We start from the raw sequence: 22188 nt of genomic DNA on the forward strand, positions 1-22188 counted from the left end.
AAAAACTATAAGGTAATTATTGAAACTAAGACAGCAGGCTCTCGAGTCTGACACATGTTATAAAGAGCAATGAATGTATATAAATTAAGTCTGAATAATGCTTATAAAAACCCAATACCTTTGGAACACTGATGATTTTCACCTGTGCCCTCAACATCTATGCATTTATGAAGAAAGGTATTTAACTAGATTGATTGTATGAGTTTGTGCAGTGAAATGGAGACTCCGTGTCTCCCTGCAGCAGCCGCCCATGGCTCTGAAGCCGCCCGCAGCTGTGCTGGAAAATGCTTTAATGCCTCTTCCTAGGCTGCTGAAGCATCATAGCGGTATCGTGCAAGGCTGGCTGTGCGTGTGTGTGTGGGGAGGGGGGAAACACAGCAGGCAAAGCCTTTAAAAGTAGAAGATCCCACTCCCTCCTAGCCTTGTCCTTGTTTATTTTACCAATCCAAGCTACTGCGATGCACATCAGTGCAGTGAACAGAGCGTCCTAATGAAAAAGGTGAAGTTAAAATTGCTCATTAAATAACATCGCAGGCCTCCACCTCCCACCTTTGCTTATAACTCTAGCTCTAAAGGAACGTAAGGGAGAACTACAAAATGTGTCCTCATCTCTGTCCTGCAACTCTCCATATATTCCACATCCAGGCAGGATTCTAATCCTACTGCATCCAATGGATACTTTTCCCCCTCAACGTTCATTTAGCTTTGCCTCCTTTTTCTTCGTTAAGGGGAGTGGCACTAGGCAATCAATAAACATTACAGAAAAAACATTCATACCATCATTTTCACTGGTGTTCCAGCATTTCTGAAGCAGCTATTTATATGAAGTGTCTCTATGTAAAGAAAACATTTTAGAAACAAACAAACTCTATTCAAGTAGAAAATTAGCAGTTCAGAAAATGCTGCTCAGACCAGAAAGAAGTGTAAGGCTCAGTGCAAACAGTATATCTGTTACAACTCCTCTGATATCAAATTAATTATTCTTAGTACAAAAGAAGATTGCTGAAAAATGCATTCCTAAAACAAAGATTTCAGAAAGTAGTTATTGCTTTTCCCCCTTCCCTAAACAACATCCCTGAGAAGCAAAAGCAGAGAATTAACTTTAGGTGCACAAATTTCCTCGAGTGTGAAGAGCTGATGTGTTACTTATATATACACCTATATCCAAAAGCGCAGGGGAAATTAAAAGAAAAAAAAAAAAGGCCTGAAATATAAAGTGCTATACAGAAGATGTCATTTTGAACTGTTCTTAAAACTACATGAAGCTGCATTATCTTGCAAAACAATTAAAAGGTCCTTTTTGTCAGGTGGCAAAACCAAAACTTTCCGAACAGTGAAACCAAAACTTTGACGAGGTTTGTGCAGGTCTCTAATTGTTCCATCTGCAAAGCCAATACTGAACAAACGGCATCCTCGTTATTTCACAGAAATGATGAGAGCAAATCTGAGAGAGACAAGAATTACAAAGCACCAGGTTTAGCTGCTGCTCAAGTCCTAACGTGAGACTCACCGCACGCCACAAAGTTACAGCACAGAACACCCTGTGGCCATCAGGTATGAACTGAAGGCAGCAGGAAAAAAAAAAAAAAATCCATCCTCAAAATATCAATTCATTTCAGAGAAAGGAAGCCTCTAACTTCCATTAGAGTTCACTAGATTTGTCACTTCAGATATAAAACACCTAGATAGAAGCAGAGTACCGAGGGCTGACTGCAATTACCTTATCTTTCCTATTTTTAGTGACGGGACCAGATTATTTTAAGTGCATTTTATAGAAAACCCTTCTTTACTGAAATATAAAGACTGTAATAAAGACAATACAATGTTTTGAAACTGTTTTAAATCCTTCACTCAGCTTTGCTTCTACAGATTTAACATGTAGGGGTTCTAATCTTACTGCTACTAATTAGAGCTTTAGTGTAATTGTGCCAACAGGGTGCTTGGCATAATAATTACTATTGAGAGATTCTGGTGGAGCTGAAACATGCCCACATAATACAGATATGTCTAGTATTATAGAGCAGTCACCTTTGTTGACTTTTAAGTTGGATTTTAACCAAGTAAGGGCTTATTTTGCCTTTATTATAAAGCTCAAAAGGCATATACATATGTATGATTTAGATATTCATTTTTTCTCTTTGATTCTTTTGAATATTAATTCATTTTTCCCTCTCTCTGAATCTTTTGAATATTAATAAGGTAGAAGAAAACTAGAAGGCCCATTTTATTCCACAACCTTCACAATTCAGAGAGGTCTGGGCATTGGACAAGACCAAAAAAGAACAAAAATGCTTATGTTGGCCAGTAACACTTGTAATGTAACATAAGACTTTTTCTTAGGATAAAGGCCTCAGCTGCAAAGTTTACTATAATATATAATACACTGAACTAAAAACTGAGGATTAGCAAGACTTAAAATTCAGCATTTAAAAAGTGCTGGTGCTGCATTTCATTATGCTCTTACTGATTTTGAAACAAATCTCATGTAACTATTTGAACAAATAGTCAGAAAAACTCATAGATATTAAAGCTAAGGGGTTATGAAGTAACGTATGAGAGGGGGGAAAAAAAAGGTAAGGTTTACTGTCTTACTGTTTCACCTTTAAATAGTGAAAGTTTCTTAATGATATAAATGTATTGTGAAAGCACTTACCAGCACCGAGACTTTTTTTTTTTTTTTTTTGAAACCACTAGAAATATCAGCTTCAGGCCATAAAATCATTAATGACAAAAAGTCTTTGTTTCACCTATTTATTAGGAAGGGCTTCTAAAGCAGTTTAAAGTATGATAGAAGAGAACATAATAGGCTATTTCAGTCTAACTGTAGAATTTTCTCTAAAAAAAATTTAAAAATGTGAATTCAAGGGAAAATATATAACATGGAACCTTAAAGCAAAGCTCCATTTAGAAGAGACAAGCTTGTTTTTACTGCCCCTTAGTGCTTCCCTTTTAAAGTGACAGGAAACCAATTTCGATTACCAATCGATAGGATAGCACGTTACCTTCAGATGGTAAATTTAGTTGTTGGTATTAGACCATAGAGGAAATCCGAATAGAACAGATGTTGCCATCTTACATATATCTGGCCATCTCATTATATCTATCTTGCAAAAAGCACGGAAAATACTGCTTTTTTCCCCCCAAATACCTTCATAATTTCAGAGAACAATCCTTACTGTTATGAGTCACGTGTGCTCTATTTATCATTCATTTCATAACTCTCCATTAGAATAAAACACAAAGCAAATACATCATATGTTAAATAAGTTCAAGTCTCACAGAGCAGGAGTCACAGAGATATAAAGTATATTTCTTACTTAATATAATGGCAGCAAAATGTATATATGCTCCTGTCACACAAGATATCTTTTGATGAAGCCTCTTTATTCTTCAAGCTTTTAAGATAATCTCGGAGAAATGATCAAACTATAAAAAGAAATCAATAAAACAGAAAAGGTTCCCATCACCCCTAAAAAAATCCATAACTTTTGCATTTTAATAGAGACACTACAAGACTATACCAGTCATTTTCTTTCTGATGTGTTCCTTTGATTTCACTCTTATCTCACAGGACTCTTGACTTTCCTGAGAAAGGGATTATTGAATTGTGTGTCTCCCTCAGATGCTCTTGATCATTCAAGTAGTCTGTACTTGAGAATGTTACAGAGTCTGCTCAGCTGCTGGCTCCTTGGGAACTCATCAGGGACTGTCATCTTAATATTAATTGGGTTTTGTGCAGGAATCTGTGTCCCACAATGAGAGGGCTTCAAGAGAGAAGATTACGCCCAAAGCCAGATATAAAGACAAACATATTTAGCACAACAATTATGATAATTGCAGAAACACTCTGAGAAATAAGTAAATCTGATTAAGAGCACTTCTACATGATCAAATATTAATCTGATGTCTTCACTCTAACCTGGTTTGAGCATAAGAGGCTTCTTATGGTTTTATGTATTAACAGATTTGCAGAAGCTGAACTCATAGTACCTAATAATATGGTACATCCAAGTCAATACAGTAAAAGGATCTTTACGGAATGTAATCCACTTAAATTAAAAATAGACACAGATTGGATCATAAAGCTTAAATTAAAATTGACATACAGTGAATCAATAAAACATTTTATGTAAAGTCTAATATAAACTACCATTATGTTTTGCAATCTGATAGCATAAAAAGTTATGTGTATTTCTTTCTATTTAATAAAGACTTCATCACCTCAGAACAAATCACCACAAATACCATCCGGACATTGGCTTAAAACTTTCCAGACACACATAATACCCAGACAAACAAGCAGATGAAATAAACCTATTTTTGCAGATGTGAGACCTGCTTCTCTTTAAAAACAAAATCTGTATTACTTGTAGTGATTTGAATTCTCCGATTAAACAACTTCCTCCTTGAAACTGGTGTTTTGTAAGAACTGTTGGCTAACACTGCATATTTGAGTGAGAAGATGACAGTAAAACAAAACTTCAAAGTGCAACACTGATTTCACATGTACGCTCAAATATATAACGTGCCCCTGTCAGGAAATATTAATCGCTACAAATATTCTGCTCAAAAATCTGTACTATTTATATTTAACTTTCCCATGACAAGTACTTCTCATGACAAATTTAACGTCTGCAGTAGTTTTGGTGCACGTTAAGATGCTATGTGCTCCGCATACCTTTCCTGTATAAATTGCAGAGAGGGAAGCAATGCTGAGAGCATCAGGGCTGCCCTTGCCCGAGTCAGCTCGGTGCAGCACTCCAGAGAGCGGTTTTCAAACCTCAACGATAAGCACCTGAATTCTATTACTGTAACACCTTATCAAGCAGGGGAGAGGTGGAGGGGGAAAAAGGGTAACATCATCAAAAACTGTAAAAACTGTAGAAAAAGATTACTTCAACCCGAGAGAGCATGAGAAGTGCACACGCAGAGATATCTATCCATCTTTATTTGTAAGTATTAACTACATATAGATCCTATGTGAAAGGTAAATCTTGCCAGCATGGCTTACCTCCCATAGTAATTAGGCTTGTGTTTCTGCTTTATTAACTCTGATACAACAGTGTCCTGCCCTCTGTCACCACGGGTACTAATAGATGATAATCGCTCCGATTTGGAAGCCATACAAATTAAATGATGAAGTGAGATGAGGTGTAGTAATGCAATGAGTCCAAGGACAAGCGAGTTAGTCATTTCACTATTCATTTTCAGGATATTAAATAAGATATTCCTGCAGCATTTAAATCAGTTTATTACATAACAGTTATTTTGTAGAGAAGTTAAATGCGCATATTACTGAGATATTAATAGAGGATATTAAAAAGTTTCATATGCAAGACTGTTGACTTTCCCCAAAATAGAAAAAAATACCTATTTATAAAAGCTCTGAATTGTCTCTTTACAAGATTAATACTCCCTTTAGACAATAATTTTAATTCTGTGATACCAGCAAGAATATTGTTCAGTACAGTGTGAACAGATCTGTATGACTATCCCCAAAATACTTTTTAAATTTTCCTTTTAAACAAACAAAAACCCATCCCTGCTTCACTACAGTGTTGATGATACTGATCCTTAGGTCACACAATTTTTCATGAAACAGTCTTACAGCACAAATATTCCACATCTAAACCAGTATTTTTAATCAAGTTCTTAACAATACAGAAATCTAACTCAGACAACAGAAATAAATTATTTTCAAATAGCTGTCAGCATTTTCTTCTAGAAAGAAAATTAGATTAAAAACCATTAGAAGTTTTTAAATGATAAAACCTGTCATAGGTATCATAATTACTCAGTAATTTGAATTGAAGCTTTCTATTCTGAAGTACTTAGTTTATTGGTAGATTTTCCTAAAGTTATACCTAAATGTTAATAATCATCAGCTTCATAAAAAAAGGACTTAAAAACCGATCCAGTAAGTTTGAATACTCACAGAGCTTAACTGTCTTTTTCAAATCCATTGGTAATTTACCAATAAAACATTCTTTTTAATATTGCAAAACACTGTTTCATCACATTCGTAAGACAGTCTCAAAGTTTAGGATGCTTTAGTCTTTAATCCAAGATAGCCAAGTTTTGAGAGGAATAAATGTATTTTGGTATACTTACCGATGCCACATATTGTTCTGTAAAAGATACCTTGATTTTTTTTTTTAATTTTTAAATTTTTTTTGAAGTTTTTATTAGCATGGCACTTAGAGGGTTTTTTTTTTTTTTTATGTTTGTTTTTAACATCAGTAAACAGGTGACTTGTTAGATAAACAAATTCTGCAGTTATTAAAAAGGACATAAACATCCCCCCCAGCCAATCCCACTCTGATTACAGTGACAAGAACCTATGTTATTCAAAGCGATGTCACATTTTCCCAGTAGATTTCTAAGTGAGTGTATTCAGCTATAACAGTCCACCCCAATATTTACAGCTTCGAATGCTACCAGGTAAGTTTTAGCAGTCGTGGAGCCCTGCCTGGGCCTATAGCATACGCTGTAAAAACAAGTACCTGCACTCCTCTACATCTGTGCAAAGACCCAAAATGCAAAAAATACTATATAGACAGTGCCTGCACATATTGGTATTAAAGTTATTACCTCATTCTTCAAATTCAGATAAAAAGCAGTATGATTTCTTATTATTTTAAATTCTACATACTAAAGCTACTCTAAAGGATAGTGAAACTTTCAACAGCGTAGGTCTGTTCTGATTTTTAAATTTTACAAAAGATGAACTTTCACACACTGCCACAAAACCTCAATAACCCACACGAAAATTTCATCGCATATTTAAAAGTCTTCAACCCTGTGACCTCAAAAAAGCCTTCTGAGCATTTCTTTTTCAAAGATCAAAACAGTAACTTTTAACAGACACAAGTACAGATATTTTGCTAATAAGCTTCCAACTAGCTACTTTGTCTTGAAGAAATGTTTTTTTCCATGGCTAGCATGTTTACATCCATTCTAGATGCAGATTATGGCAATTAGATATTTATCCTCCTTAATGTACACTGTTTTTATTTATGCTGAACTCGAATCCATTATCAGAAACAAAGCTGCACACATATAACCCTAACCAATTGCTGGGGACGCATACAGACAACTGCTTGTTTACTTTGGGCAGACTAATCTTATGGCATGCATTAAAGACGTTGTACTTGTCACTGACTAATACAGCAAATGGAAACCTTGGAACAATCTTATTTACAATTCAAGTGCTCCATATTTTATTGTTGCATCAGAATTTTCACTTAACCCTTTTGTGAAAAAAATAATTGAAGCTTGTGGCAATATTTGGCTACCCTGCAATTTCAAACCAAATACAGAGTAATTTTGTTTGCTGCAGTTTTTCACTAAAAGACAGCGACGACACATACCTCATCATGTCTTTTTATGTCTGTGGTTCATACGCAGGCACTGAACATTTCACTGTTCACAGAGGTAGGGTTAGTGTTGAAAGCAAAAAAATAATAATAAACAAATAAAAAATCCCTCATCTGTATTCCGTAAGTAAAAGGCTTGACTGCTGTTTTTACTTACACTTCTCAGATTTTCTCCCTTCTAAACCTTTGTAGATTCTACTATGCAAGTTTTATTAGTTATCCTATCAGAAAAGTCAAACCTTTCCTAACTGAAACGAACAGTTTTAGCTGCTTCAAGTGTGGTTGGGAACCCCTGATTCCACCAGGAAAAAACAAAACTAAGCAGTACATGGCATGTGTTAACATCTAACGACAGAAAACATACCCAGCAAAAGAGTCTCCCAGACTAAAGGAAATCACTACTTAATTCCACAAACATTTGTTCCAGCTCAGGAAATGCACTCGAAACTTTGAGCAGTTTCCTGGTCCCCGAGGCTCCTAGGAGGCTCATAAGATGCTGCGCAGCACCATCTGCCGGCTCCGCGCCCGCCGGCTGCCCGCCAGACCCGCCGCCCAAAAGCAGGAATTCACTCACCTCAGGTGGTGCCCGGCATCCGCAGGATGCTCCAGAGCCTCCCTGCACAAACAGAAAGGCAAGGAGAGGGACTGAGAAAATGACTGAGAAAGAGGGTGTCGGTAGATGGGCATGGAAAGACACGGGAAAATCATAGCGAGATCAAAGCGGGAGGGCCTCGTTTCAAAACGCAGCCCCATTTCCTTTGTCATAGGCTTGGGAAGTGCTCTTAAAATTCTCTCAGGCACAATATATTCTCCGTTTCGATATCTTGCTTTTTAGGACATTTAGGAAGTATTTAGGAGGTTGTTGGGTCAAGATTTACTTCCCCCTTAAACAAGGGCCTCACAACAATTCCTAAATTTATCACAATTTAAGAAATGCAAATTCAAATTATTTTATTTTTAGCTATCAAGACTTAAATAAAAAAATCAAAACATAAGTGACAGAATATCTTTGCATTTTTTTCCAGATTTTATATACACAAACAGGCTAAAGAGAAGTAATACTTGTAATACTACTGCCATCATAACATTATGCAATCTAAAACAGCCTTCGGAATATCTTATGTGAGAAAGACTGGTCAACGAGGCTGGTTAGTAGCTGTTTAAGTGTACATTATTATTCTCTTTTATTGCTATTTAAAAAGAAAATGCAGTCAAGCTCACTTTAACAAGAATTGTTTGCCACATTATCACAAACACACACAAGAAAAAAAAACTCAAAAAAAAACACAAAAACCAAGAAAGTCACTATCCAGCCATCCGAGCTGAGATTTTTTTTTTTTTTTTTTTTATAGATGTAGTTTTCCTACAAGCAGTAGCCATGGACCTGATGCAAATATTAAAGACAAATTTCTGCAGTTTTAGCGAACCTGCCTGGCTAAGTGCCACCCTCACCATTTAAAACTGCTATTACAGAACCGGGTCTAAAGCTCCATCTTCAGTGACACTCCTCAAACTGTGGCAGCAGAAATCTTGGTGAGGAAATGCAGATTCCACTCACACTTTGCCTGCTCCTCTGTAAATCCTGTAAACTAATTTATTTACTTGCTGCCTGTTTCACATGGTGCACAGGGCCATAGCTAGTACATGCACCTACCAAAATATTACATGTTTAGTGCCTGCTGCTGCTTTTGGAGGACACAGAGCAAGAAATACGATAGCAAAACTAACACTGCAGTGTAACAGGCAGCCTTCTTTGAAAATCCTCTTGCCAAGATGTCACAGATGAGAGTGACTCAGGGACTGGCAAACTAACTATACTCAGCAGCTTCAGCAAGAGCTGCATCCTGCAGCCAGCACGAGATGCTACAAGGGCCTGTGCATTCAAAGCAGGCCGCATCGTTACTTGTGTGCAGCACAGAACTGCACACGCAGACATACGACAAGTCCAATCTAACATTAGCAGAATATCTGGAGATGATTGAAGGCTTTATCCCAGACTCCTCTGGGAGCAATACTATGGGTCAGGACAGGCAAATTTCAAATACACAAAACATCTTAATCTTTGAATATTCTCTTCTACATAAATATTTGAAAAAAGTTTTATTTGGCAACATTCATTCCACAATATAATTCCATTTCACGTTATAAAACTGCCTCTTTCCTTTCATGCCTCAATAGCTGGTAGTTAAGTGTAATTTCATCTGTTGCTGTAGTGACATGCAATCTTCTCCGTGCGATTTTCCATCCAAGTTTGTTGCACCAGTTTTCAGTAAACTGTAGTTTGGGGGCTTTTTTGTTTGTTCTGTTTTTAAAAAGTGACCAGAAGCAGCATCTGCAGCTGAGCTGCTTTATCTGTTCAGCCCAACCCACAACAGAACTTGTCCACAACTCTACAGCATCATACAACTTCTTAAGCCCCTTCCATCTTTCTAAAGAAATGACTTGAGCCCATCACTGAACTACCCAATGTTGTGTCTGTACCAAGAGATGTCCAACTAGCGTTTTCAAACATCATTTACAGACTGTGTTGAGTTCTAGCTTTTCAATCAATTTGGAAAATAAATTTATATGAAAAGCTACAGCAACTGTCAGAAGTTTCTACAAACATATACTACAAAATGAAGAACCGAGCAAAAAAGGCATGAGGATTGCACTCAAAGCCCTTGCCAGCGAGTTCCATATTTTCAAAGTCTTATTAAACCTCTATACTGTGCATGTAACTAGTGAAATAATCCTATTATTCAACATTTTAGGATAGGATATTGATTTTTGGCATAACTACTGACACAATTTCACAAAGGTTATATATGAGCACTTGCATAAATTTTAGTCTCCATAAAAGTATCAAAATCAATGCAAATCCTCATAAACTCAAAAGCAGGCATAAGTTACAGTATCTCTGGAGGAATTCTAATGAGATTTTGGGGATAGATGCAGTACAATGTTTACCCCTTTTGATGAAACAGTACCTTAAAGCATCCATCCCTTGTCTATTTTAAGCTTTCACCTAATAAAAGGTCATAACTGCAAGAGCTCTGGGAATATTCCATATCATAAAAGTAAGTGCCTTAATGGTTTCATTTGTATTGCTGCCTCCAAACATACTAAGTATTGGTCTTATCTTCTCCAATAAGTATTATTTTGACAGCATACCAGAAAGAATGCTTTGGTGCTTTGGGAAAAGTATAGAAAATAAAATACAGGTATGTTTCTGAATATTTTTCTGTTTTTACATCAGTGCATGAAAATTTCAAATGGATAAGCCCTGATCTACCTCATCTAACTAGGAAGTCCACCCTTCTCTGAGCATGAAGTTGGACTAGATAAATTTATTTTCTTGATAAACCCTGATTGTCATTAAGATACATTTTTTCCCCCTCTGATATTCTCTTATAAATTTCTCCACACTTTCATCACGAATAGCACAAACTTAGTTATAACCCAGCCTCACCAGCACAGGATTCATATGCTAGTAAACTACTTTTTCATACCATCAGGAATTTATGGACTTAATTATTTGCTCTTCAAAACCATAGCTTTTCTGTTAGTAACCTATTATGAGCATACAGGTTAGAAAAAGATGCATCTTTCTCTTTTTTCTTTCCTCCCCCTACCCTCAAAGTCAGATGCACCTTTAACAGCATGATTTGTACTCAAATTTTCTCAACTGACTGGTCAGTTTCTGTGCTGCTTGAGTGGGCTTTTCCCATAGAAATAGGAATTTAGGGTTTAAGAAAATCTGATTCCAAACCCAGCCACCTTGCTTCTGGAGGAGCAAAATTCATGAAGGCTGCCTCCTGCAGAGTTGGGCCCTAAGGTTGACAGGTTATGGGGCTTCCCTTATTTCTAATAAAGGACAACATCACATGAGAGCCTTTCCCCGCAGTAGAGTATTAATAAGAGCTTTTCTTCTAACCACAACTTGTTTAAGATAAGCATGGTTATTTTCCTAGGATGCACAGAACTGAAATATCTTTAAGATCTCTAACTCTCCATCAAATTTATCCAAACTGAACAAACATAAAAAGTTATCAGAGGTCTAAGGACAGCTTTCCAAAAATCATCATCATACTCAGTATGCATGAGTATGCTGCAATGAAAATACTCAGTATTCTTCAGAAAGTAATTGGCATTTTCATTTTAAAATGCAATATTAATCTTTATTAACTGACTTAGTAACCCTCTCTGAATTCCTCCAGGTTTCACTTTTTCTTCAATTGAATCAATAAGAGCATGTTTTAGAAATTAAATGCTAAAACACGGCGTATAGGGAACTGAATTTTATCTAAATATAGCCGTGATATAGGCTACGTGCCAGGTAAAACTCTACATTTTTTTTTAAATGGCACCATTCTGCAGGAATTAAACCTTAGTTCATACTTAAAAATGGAGCTTGTCAAAGATGTGTGTCCAGAAAGCTGGATCTAGGTCATAAGGTGCTGTTTTACGTACTAATTAGATGTTCTCATTAAGTACATACTTACTTATTGTCTTGCTAACTTCTTAACAAATGTTCTTCAGCTTGTTCATATGTGCAGCATCTCTTCACAGTGTTTTGACTAAAAATCCTCATCTGAAATAAAAAAGATAAAGAAAGCAGAGTTTAAATATAAATTAGCATATCAGTTTACAAGTGTCATGTCGCTGCTCTTTGCGCACATTTACCCAATCAAGCAAAGAAAATATTCCGGGAATCACACCAGAGCAATCTCCAATTAAGGAAACTGCTGAATACTTACAGAGCCACTCAAATGGAAAAATATTACCAATAGTTCAAGTGCTGTCAGTTGCTGTGAAGGTGCAGTGTTTGACTGGACCCCAATGAAATGTAAGAACTTCAACCATTCGCAATAATAATTACTCTTTCCCAGACATCTTTGAGTAGGTCAGGATCGTATCTAAGAGAATTCTCTTGGTGCAAGAGCCATCCCAAAGAAAAACAGATGTTTTAGGCTTTGAGAGAATGCAACAGCAAACATCAGTTCCTGTCTAGAGGGTGTACTCATCCTCTTCATCACAGGGTGGGCAGGACCATATTTCCATTTTTTTCCCCCCAATGCCTTACACAGGTGCACAAGCTCAGACAGCAAAATAGAAGTACGCCCTGCCCCTTTCAGTGACTGTCACTTTACTAGCTTGTCCAGGCCAACAACTGAGAACAACAAATATATTAGAAAAAAAATCACCTTCCAAACACACAGAAATTCTACACGCAACTTGCTCAGCGTTAGATCAGCGCTTTCAGATTTCTTTTTCAATTTGCATTTTCAATGCTCTTATTACCTTCCTCCCAAAATCTACCGCTTCTCTCCTTTATCTTTCACATAACTAAAACTTATAGAAAGCATACAGAGTACAAACTAAACATATCAATCTGAACTACACCATGCAGGGATGGTGCATGGCAAGATGCAGGAAAAATGCCTTTCAACACGTTAAACAATGTTTAACAATTTCAACAACGTTGCCAAAAGCCCATGACGCAGTATTTAATTACCACTTCTTTATCATTTTCTCCTCTGAGGTAGTATTCAGGCTGTTGGATCCTGAAAGGGTATTTTGTACATGCCAGCAGCAGTGAACACGCTAATTCCATGTTTGCTAATTTGTAGCTCTAGCAAAGAGTCTGCTGCAACTCTGATTCTGATGCACTTTTCAAAGGCAGTCACAAAAGGAATATCAAAGAACGCGAGTAATCCACATTGGGAAATCTGTCAGAACATTGTTGGGGAAAATAAAGTGAATCAATAGAATATCAAGAGACTCAAATAGAAAAATACTGAACATTCATTTCCTTGGTTTCAGTGGAATAGGGATTAAGGGGAATCAGAGAGGCCTGCAAAATTTTCATATTTCTTAGAAATTCAAATAATTTTTGAATAATATGCAAATAATTTGTGACATGATTTGGATGCAAACTCATTTAGTTCTTCCAAAAATAGGTTCTGCACCTTCACGTTGTTTACCACTGCATATACAACACGATTAGGAGAAGTAGCCTGCACTGTACAGCAGCTTTTCAGTACACTGTTGCAACAAAAATACTGCAAGCAGTCCTATTTGCTCACAACTGTGCAGAAAAACTTGGAAAGCAGCTATTCTTTTGATACTCCTGCTAAGTAGTACTAAATAATAGAGTTCATTCGAATGCTTTAGTGGGATCTACAGCACATAAGAGTGTGTATGTGCGTGTGTACACACACAAACACATTTCACGTGGCTCACATTCCAGGAAACGTGATATGCCGACACAAGCAGCTCCGGACGGAGGGCTGTGCGTGTGCAGTGTGTCACACTGGCTGCAAACTTGCTGCTTCTGTTTGCCAAACAGCTGCGAGCGCCGCCTTGCACAGACCATCCTGCAGAGGTTCAAGGTCTGACCAGGAGCACACCTCTGCCTTATGCAAGTTATCAACTCATCCCATACACAACATAACAGAGAAGACATTCTGAAGCAAGTCCCACAAAGTATTAATGCGGGAAGGGGAAACCAATTCCCCTACTGTTTATTTACTTTTGCATGTAACTATACAACTAGCTGCAGCCAATCCAGCAATCTGTCCATACAGAGGTAGGAAATCCCTCCACTGCAGTCAGAGTTTGCACCAGGCTAACTTTTGGGCCGTGTTGATTTTACTCTTTTCCCTTCTTGGCTGAAGAACCCAATCAGCAGGACAGTGTTTACTGAAAACTCAGCTTTACAAACATCACACAAATAAATGTCAATTGACAAACTTCTCGAGATTTTAAGATGCAATACTTTAAAAGACTCACAGCAGTTGATAAGGCTAGAAGTTAACATATTCCTGACATTCAGAGATCACCTCTTTCATTAACTGTTGAAAAACGAATGGCTTCAAGCTCTACTTCAAAAATTGGCAGCTATAAACCACGTTTCCATCCCAACACTGCATAATCTTTGTAGTTCTCTAAGTAGAAGCACTTTTTCCCCTAGTATACACAGAAATGATCACACTATCCTATAACAAAGAGATTGACTACTATTGGTAAGAAGTAAATGTAGAATTTCCCTGCCTTAGCAGCCAGAAAAATGCTCTCACCTTTCTTAAAAAACAGAAAAAATAATAAAATCAAGAAAACACTCAGAATTTAATTTGTTTTTTAGAGCTGTTCCTTCCCTTGCCTTAGAAGATTAGTTTTCCAAGAGACTGTGAAATCACTGATGTCCTTTTCAAGTCAGAGGGAAAAGAAACCTGTAAATACAAAACACTTGCTCTTTGGAGGATAACAAGGAGGCGGGGAGAGATTGGAAGGAGGGGAAAAAAAAAAAAAAAAAAAAAAGACTCATTTCCTAAAATATGTTAAAGTAAATAATAGCTTCCTATCACTAGATACTTTATAGCTTTTTACTGGAATCTATTTGTATTTTTAGCTCTACCCAAGCTGTAGTAGGTGAGCGTGTTATTTCTGAGCCTGTTTTTCAAATTACACTAACAAGTCCAAAGTGCCACCAATTTACAAGAGCAGTGATGGCTTTTTGGTCTAGGTAAGCATGAAAAAAAAAAAAAAAAAAACACAGGAAAACTTCTCATATTAGAACATGAGATTCAAGACATGAGATTCAAACAAGTAAGTTCCTGAAAGGATAAAAAACAAAAAACAGGCCTTTACAAAGACCAGACACGTAGCCTATAGAAACTAGAAAAACAGTGATGCATTGAAACAAATGAAATTCTAAATCCAACCCTTGCATTTCTCACAAGAGCATTCCCTTGACTCGTCTATACCAAACAGGACTGTAACTATGTCCAATTAGCATTTATGGAAACTGTGGTCTAACGTTTCACAATTCTTCCAACACTCGCATACCTCATTAAATAGAAACAGTCTTTGTCACCATCTCCTAAACTATCCTAACTCTGATTTAGCACATGAAGCTCATAATAAATGAGAAGTACAAACAGCATATTCCTTCTCTACATAACTTCTCAAAGCCATGTTATGAGTAGAAAAACAATTGCAATGTTCAAACCTATAAAGCCTTAGTTAGATAATAAACAAAACTACCCACCAGTCTGATCTTGTCTCTCATTTCACTACACCTACTTCTGTAATATGCATTTTATGCAAATAACTTTTTTTTTCTCTACCAAAAAATAATTCTGGAAACCACGTCAATGAAACCAAGGCATTCTGAAAAACATAATACACATTAACATATTACAACGATTTATTGGACATGATCACAGGGTGGGAATTATTAAGTTTTTAAGTAATCAAAGTAATGCTTTGCTACACTCTCAAGTTACACTCATCACCCAAGCAAAGGTTTCCAAATTCACCCACAGGTTTTGATCAAAGTGACTGGTTACATCACACACCCTATGCATTAAATGGAATGACAGGAATAAAGATCTTGATTTACTTGATACTGTCTATATGACAGTATATATGTATACACTGACTATACTAAGCATTAAGGATGTTTTAAATCATAGCTACATCAAGGATTATAATAGAATATACTGTAGAAATATATTGGAGTATATTGTAGGAAGGAATATATTGTAAAATTGTTTGTCTAATCTGACTTGAAACCATGATAATATTTGATAACATATATGAAGAGCCATAAACACATTGCTACATTGCTATACTTTGTTCAAGGGGAGGGGGATGTTAAATTATCTTTGTTTTAACACAGTAAATGATACTTCATATGATATTTTTCTGCCTTGCGTAAATTCCTTATTTGATTAAGTAAAAGAGCCTACCCTAAAAACAAACAAACAAATAAATAAATAAATAAATAAAAACGAAAAAGAAAACAGGCCAAGAGCTTGAGAAAACAGGCTTGAGAGCCTGAAGTACAATGGACAGTGAATAAGTCAAATATACCTATTTGTCTGCCATCACCACTGTCATCTTTTTCATCTTTCCTCCTTACATCTCTCTCTTCCTAAGAGCCTGCTCTTGCATCCTTGGTTCTGCTAGATCTCTGTACTTGTGTCCTCTGAGACATTCTAGTTTTGGCCACTGCTTTCCTTGCAAGCCCATTACGACTCCATGCACAGGAGCAGCCAGCCCTATCCAGCAAGGATCAAACCACTTCACGACGGTCCAGCTAGAAGTATAGCAACCCAGTAGTAATGTACATCAGGTCTGCAAAACGCATTTCATATGGTCTGCATGGATTCCTGGAGACCTCCCGTATAGCATCCTACTGCATGTGTTATAAGCGATGGAAATGTTTACAAAAAGTCATGTTTCGCTGACATGCCATTTCAAATTAAGATGAATCTAAGTGATTAATTCCAGCACGGATTGGCAAATCTGAAGTACTTACTGTGCAATCATAAACACAGTTCTAATGAGTCCAAGTGACTACTTCAGTGAAATAGATCATGATGCTAAAATTGCTGTTTTGTGAAAGTGAAAATTATCTCCTCCTAGTCTGCAACGACAAGACACTTCCACATGAAATCATCAACTGAATTCACCTACATACCTTCCCCTTTTATTAAATATAGATTTAAATCTATAGTAACAAATATAGATTTGTTACTACCGAAGTGAAAGAAATCAAAAAACCCACAGTGAAATCTTTTCATACCTCTAAGTGGCTTTATTTTTAACTCTGCTTTTGGTTTTCAATCATGCCTCCTCTGAAATGTCACCTGGCACCACGTTGCTACTTGCAGTCTCAACGCAAGTCTCCCCTAGCCCTTCTCCCCTTTTTCCATCCACAACACATCAATAAACTGCTTTTCCCACTGAAGACAAGTAGAGCATGCATTAACTTTTCTTCAGAGCTTGATTTCTCCTGTATTTTTCTGATGTACTCAAAACATAAAAACCTGCTGATGGCCAATGAATTGTATATAAAATTGGTTGATTCAGATTACGCCAAAATTCTTATAGAGACAAATTTGTTTGGACAAATTTGAGGTTGTCTAAACAGGTCAAGCTTTGATGCAAGCTTATCTCTAATCTTTAGCATTTGGATAGAGCGAAAAGCAACACCAGCAAATTCTCTATTTTTATGATATCTGCAAACACTGTAATTTTCAAATGTACCTTAAGTAGAAGCTACTTTATGCTGCCACTTAATTGGGAGCACTTAGAAAGGTATTTAAAAATTCATATTCACATCCAATGTAATTGCCATTTAACATTATAATCAGGAATTTACTTTTTAATAAACACATTCTTGAGCTGGTAACTGTAAAAGCATCATTCAAACATCATTTCCTGTGCTAAATTTTACCCATATTAACAGATTTAGCAAAGCATCAACCACAAACATGTTGGTGATAGAAATTTCCTAATGCAAGCAGTCTTTATAGATTTCTGCTATTTCAACGCAGGTCTCCAAGGACCATTTGAATCCATATTAATTTCCTTTCTGGCAGTTATGCAGCCAAGTATGAACTGCACTATTTCACTTTTAATCTGTCAGTAATTTAGTAATGTGTAAACTAATTATGCATAGATATTAATGTAATCAGTTTGGGGAGCTATAAAAATCGATGTGTTTTTCGAGACTGTGTTAAAGAGAACTGTATTATTATAATCATGTCAGTTGCTCATAATGTTATGAAATTAAAAATTGTCATCCATGTGTCAATACTCATTTCCACAGCCTACCTAGTGATACATTATTATAACTTCCCATAGAGAACAGTTGAGGATTTTCAGGAACATTTAAGTTAATTTGCTCAAAAATCATATGCGGCTTCTCATTGAGAAGTATAATTTAGATATCCCAGGTTTCTTGTGGAAAGCTAAAAATGCACAAACTAGCAATATTTCACCCACCGTTCAACTCAAATGCTCTGCCTCGCTGCAATGAGAAACATGCAGGAAAGACTGCAACGACTACACAGCACTGGCCACCTAAATTAATCAAGGGGCAGCCTTGAAATGTTACACAGAAAGCTATTAAAATTGCCAGGCATCACTGTTTTTCTGCATATACAGTAAAAACGACGCTTTCAGTGCACACACAGATATACAGGAAGAGGGCACACACCAAACCCGTTTTGCTCACTGCATCATTGCATTTTCCCCTAAAAAAAGCTACAATTAAATCACAGATTAAAGTTACGCCAGACCGTTAGGGCCCTCTGACTCAAGCTGCTGCCCAAAGGCCGGGTCTAGCTGCTGCTCCACCACACCCTGCCCCACATTTTGTGGAGTTTCTAGCAGAGAGCATAAATATGCAAAGATAAACGCAGTTTACTCTCGAAGAAGTTAGCACTCGCTCCCTTATACATTTCTGTTCTACTCCAGTATAAATTTATAGGTATAAAAAAAATATTCACATACGTTATTAACACAACCTCTTATAGAAACACCAAATTAACTTTGCAAAGCGTGCTGACCTGCTGCTGAGCCTCATTTGGGGAGAGGCACCACAGCACGGGCCTCAGGGATGCGTTAGCACCGCTCCCGAACGGCCCTTCACGCAGCCACCCCTTCTCTCTTCCCACCCTTTTATTTCCTCCTCCTCTTTTCTTTTTTTCTTTTTAAATTTCTTTCATTTTTTCTCCTTCTTGCTGCTCTCTCTCGGCTGCAAAGAGGAGGTACCCTCAGCAGCGGTGGTGCTTACCGTGGCCCCACGTGGTTCTAGAAGGCTCCCTGCAGACCCACTGCGGTTCTAGAGGGTTCCCCACAGACCCCACACGGTTCTAGAACGTTCCTCACAGAAGGGCCAAGTCGAGCGGATCCTCAGGCAAGCAGCCGCTATTCTGAGGAAAGCAGCCAGCACCTGCTTGGATGAGGATGAGAGGCAGGGGGAGAGCAGGTGCTGCTCATTTAGGGAACCACTGTCCTCAATGTAATTAACCCCAGTTCAACTCCAACGTAAACCAGGTGTTGCCAGGAAGGCTTGTGTCTGGAACGTTCCTTTGCGGCCCTCTCTGGAACACAGGCGCGCTGGGGGCTGCGGCATGCAGAAACGCAAATGAAATGGCGGAGGTGAGCTGCTGTCTGTGCCATGGCACTCATCATCTTCCCCCCGGGACAGATTTGTCTGCAGATATGCCCTGCCTGTGGAAATGAAGCAGGAAATACATCCAAAAGTGAAAATAAAGAAGGGGCATTGGTGAGGTTGGGCCAACTCTTGGGTTGGCCAACACGATCTGCAAAGTGGCAACTGAAAATGAGGAGTAAAGGGGTCAGCTCCATTCCACACGTGCCCCTGCCCATTATTATTCCCTAAACTCAGGTCTCCCCTCTATGCTGCACCAGATACCACCCCTTAACATAGGCCACAATGCAGGAACTGAAGTTAAAACCTACTCGTGCTTATGCTTATAGCGCTTGCAGGGCAGAGTATGCACAGACAAGCTAATTAGTCAGTGATTGTGTCCCTTTGTTTTTATAATTCCACTTTTAGGAGCACAGCATTTGATTTATTACATGAAGGTATTTTTATGGCCACAAGTACTACTGCTCTTTAGGACATAGGGAACATCACAGCCCATTTAATTTACACAGGACATGTTAGTACTATTTAATGGCATGTAAACATTTTATAAGGTAAGCTCAAATAACAGGAGATTTTTTTTAATATACTTCAGTGAAAAGGTTCACAAATGGATTTTCCTTCTACTTTATTGGCCCAATCTTTATTATTGCATCAGAAGTGAATCGAGTTTTAAAAGGTGTTAAGAGTTCTCAATATATTTTGTTATGCTGAACAGAATCAGAAAGTATACATAAAACAACCAATGTGTGAATTAACTCCAGAACTAGTATAAATGCCCGCCTCCAAATCATATGTAATTGTCTGTGGTTTTCAGCAATAATGGCCATGCCCTATAGATGCTAATTTATTTTCTCTTTCTTTGCTGACATCATAATTTTACGCAGTCCTGGACAGTAATGTTTCAAGATATTTTTTCATCATTAATAATTTCTCACAATAACATTTTTAAGAGGAGTTAATACCTGGTCTTAGACCAACAGATAATGATGAAAACAACTGAGTGGTTTTAAGAAACACAGCTGTTTTGTGAAAAATAAATCCCTTCTTACTACATACTTTGCTAGACATTTTAAAGCATTCTTAACAACAGTAATGTTACTAATATTTTATTGTCTGTACTGTTCCATCTAAATTAAGATCAGGTACTAGCATTACATAAACATCCAACTATATTTTTTCCCTGGAATATTACTTGTAAAAAGCTCAGAACTGTTGCTTGTTTTTACGATGAAGAAATTTTAAAATTTTACAGGGAAAAGCAATAAAGAAGTGGATTGAAATAGGAATTATGAAATTAACGTGGGCAATGTGGACATCACTTCATTGTCAAAATGTTTTCATTTGGGGGAAAGAAAAGGTAAGATAAGAGAAACAATCTACACCTATACTGGAGGTGTGAGGTATTTTTTCCACTCCTATGTATTGTATGGGTGAGAAAGATGATATTTCCAGCCTATTTTTGGTGTTTATTATGAAGAAGATGAGAAATTTCTAGATCTATTATATATCAAGAGTTGTATAACTTTTGACAAGAAAGGAATTCTGCCCCAGCTGTGACGCTTTTCAAAGTAGAAGGGAGGCTCTATTAGAAAGTCTGAAAAATAGGACTGAAATTTCTGAGCTTACCATATATGCCATGTCCTACCCAGTAGAAATGGAGTGTTTCAGTTGTTGCACTTTTGTGCTATAACACCGGTAATTGTACTGACTTTAGGGAACCAGTCAATAAAGAAAAATATGATTATCTGATGCTGACACAAGGCAAAATGAAATAATTGTGTCAACACTAGTTTGGTTTAAACAACATGCCTAAAAATCTACTTAAGTGAAAGTGCTGCAAATACAAGTGTTGAATATTAACTTTATGAGGTGCTTAACTGCACTGGATTGTAATGAATTATCTAGTTCTAGTGATGCTTTGACACATTTCAAATGAGAACCATAAGGAGTTAACGTATGGTCTTTAGTCCCTCTCAGTACGTTCAGCAACAATATAAGATCCCATTAATTTCCCAACATACTGCCATTTTCGGTAACATTTCATTGCAAAATATGGGAGTATTTTCTCACCTAAAAAATATTTTTGCTAGGGTAAATACTGGCACTTCCACATGTGAAGTAATCTGCTCTTTGTCCTGTGATTCATTAAGAAATACTGAAACGTATCTCTATTTGCCCTTGGATTCAACTTTCTGTGACAATTAATGGATAGTTTTTCTTTTCATATTTCTTCCACCTTTAAGATTTGCATGTCTGAGATACAAGGACTGGCAGAGCAAAGCATTTCTAGCTGTCCTATTTTCAATGAAAAATCTCTGTTTCTACATATATATATATATATGACTGTTTAAAAAGAAAATGCTAAACAACTCCTTTTTTCTGTTGATAATCAAGAACTGGACTTAAATCTAAAATCCTCTACTTTTCAAAGAACATATATCATTTTAACATCCTAATGTTAGCCGCTATCTTTATGGTATAAATTATTCTGATGCAGGAATAAATAGTGCTTTATGAACCACTTTCTGATTCATATTTAATAGCTTCCTTTCTGGAAAGATCTTGCTTGTTCAATCGTACAAAACTTCTCTATCATATTCCCAGAGAAGCAATAGGTATGAAGAGCATGAAAGTAAAAACACATTCTTTAAAGCTTCATTCTGAAGCAAGTACATTGCCGTATTTCCAAGAAATACAGCCAGTTCAGCAGAACTGATGGGGCAGTGGAAGACCTCTACGCCTTGCACAGCACATCCGAACAGCCTCCATCCGTGGAGGTGGAAATAGCATGCTTGAGACTTGCCCCGAACTTAAGCTTGGCAAGGCACATGATTATCTCATTAAGTGTACTTCAGCCAT

The 22188-nt window shown here is 37.0% G+C and overlaps 1 protein-coding gene and 1 long non-coding RNA gene across 2 annotated transcripts in view; both read right to left on the reverse strand.

The window, feature by feature from the left end:
* The window catches only part of LOC112944944, a 68821-nt gene extending 49755 nt beyond the window's left edge, over positions 1–19066 (reverse strand). Inside the window, exons 1-3 of the long non-coding RNA XR_003248890.1 lie at positions 18949–19066; positions 11861–11949; positions 7951–7992 (exon numbers count right to left, since the gene is read on the reverse strand). This is a non-coding gene — a long non-coding RNA (uncharacterized LOC112944944). The remainder of the gene's footprint in view (positions 1–7950; positions 7993–11860; positions 11950–18948) is intronic.
* A 125-nt stretch (positions 19067–19191) lies between these two features.
* Positions 19192–22188, reverse strand: part of LOC112944986 — a 148370-nt gene continuing 145373 nt past the window's right edge. Inside the window, exon 4 of the mRNA XM_026036499.1 lies at positions 19192–19388. Within this exon, the coding sequence (XP_025892284.1) occupies positions 19192–19388 (197 nt within the window). The remainder of the gene's footprint in view (positions 19389–22188) is intronic.

Source organism: Nothoprocta perdicaria, unplaced genomic scaffold (genome assembly GCF_003342845.1).
Source record: "Nothoprocta perdicaria isolate Ctin4 unplaced genomic scaffold, notPer1 scaffold_18, whole genome shotgun sequence".
Lineage (NCBI taxonomy): Eukaryota > Metazoa > Chordata > Aves > Tinamiformes > Tinamidae > Nothoprocta > Nothoprocta perdicaria.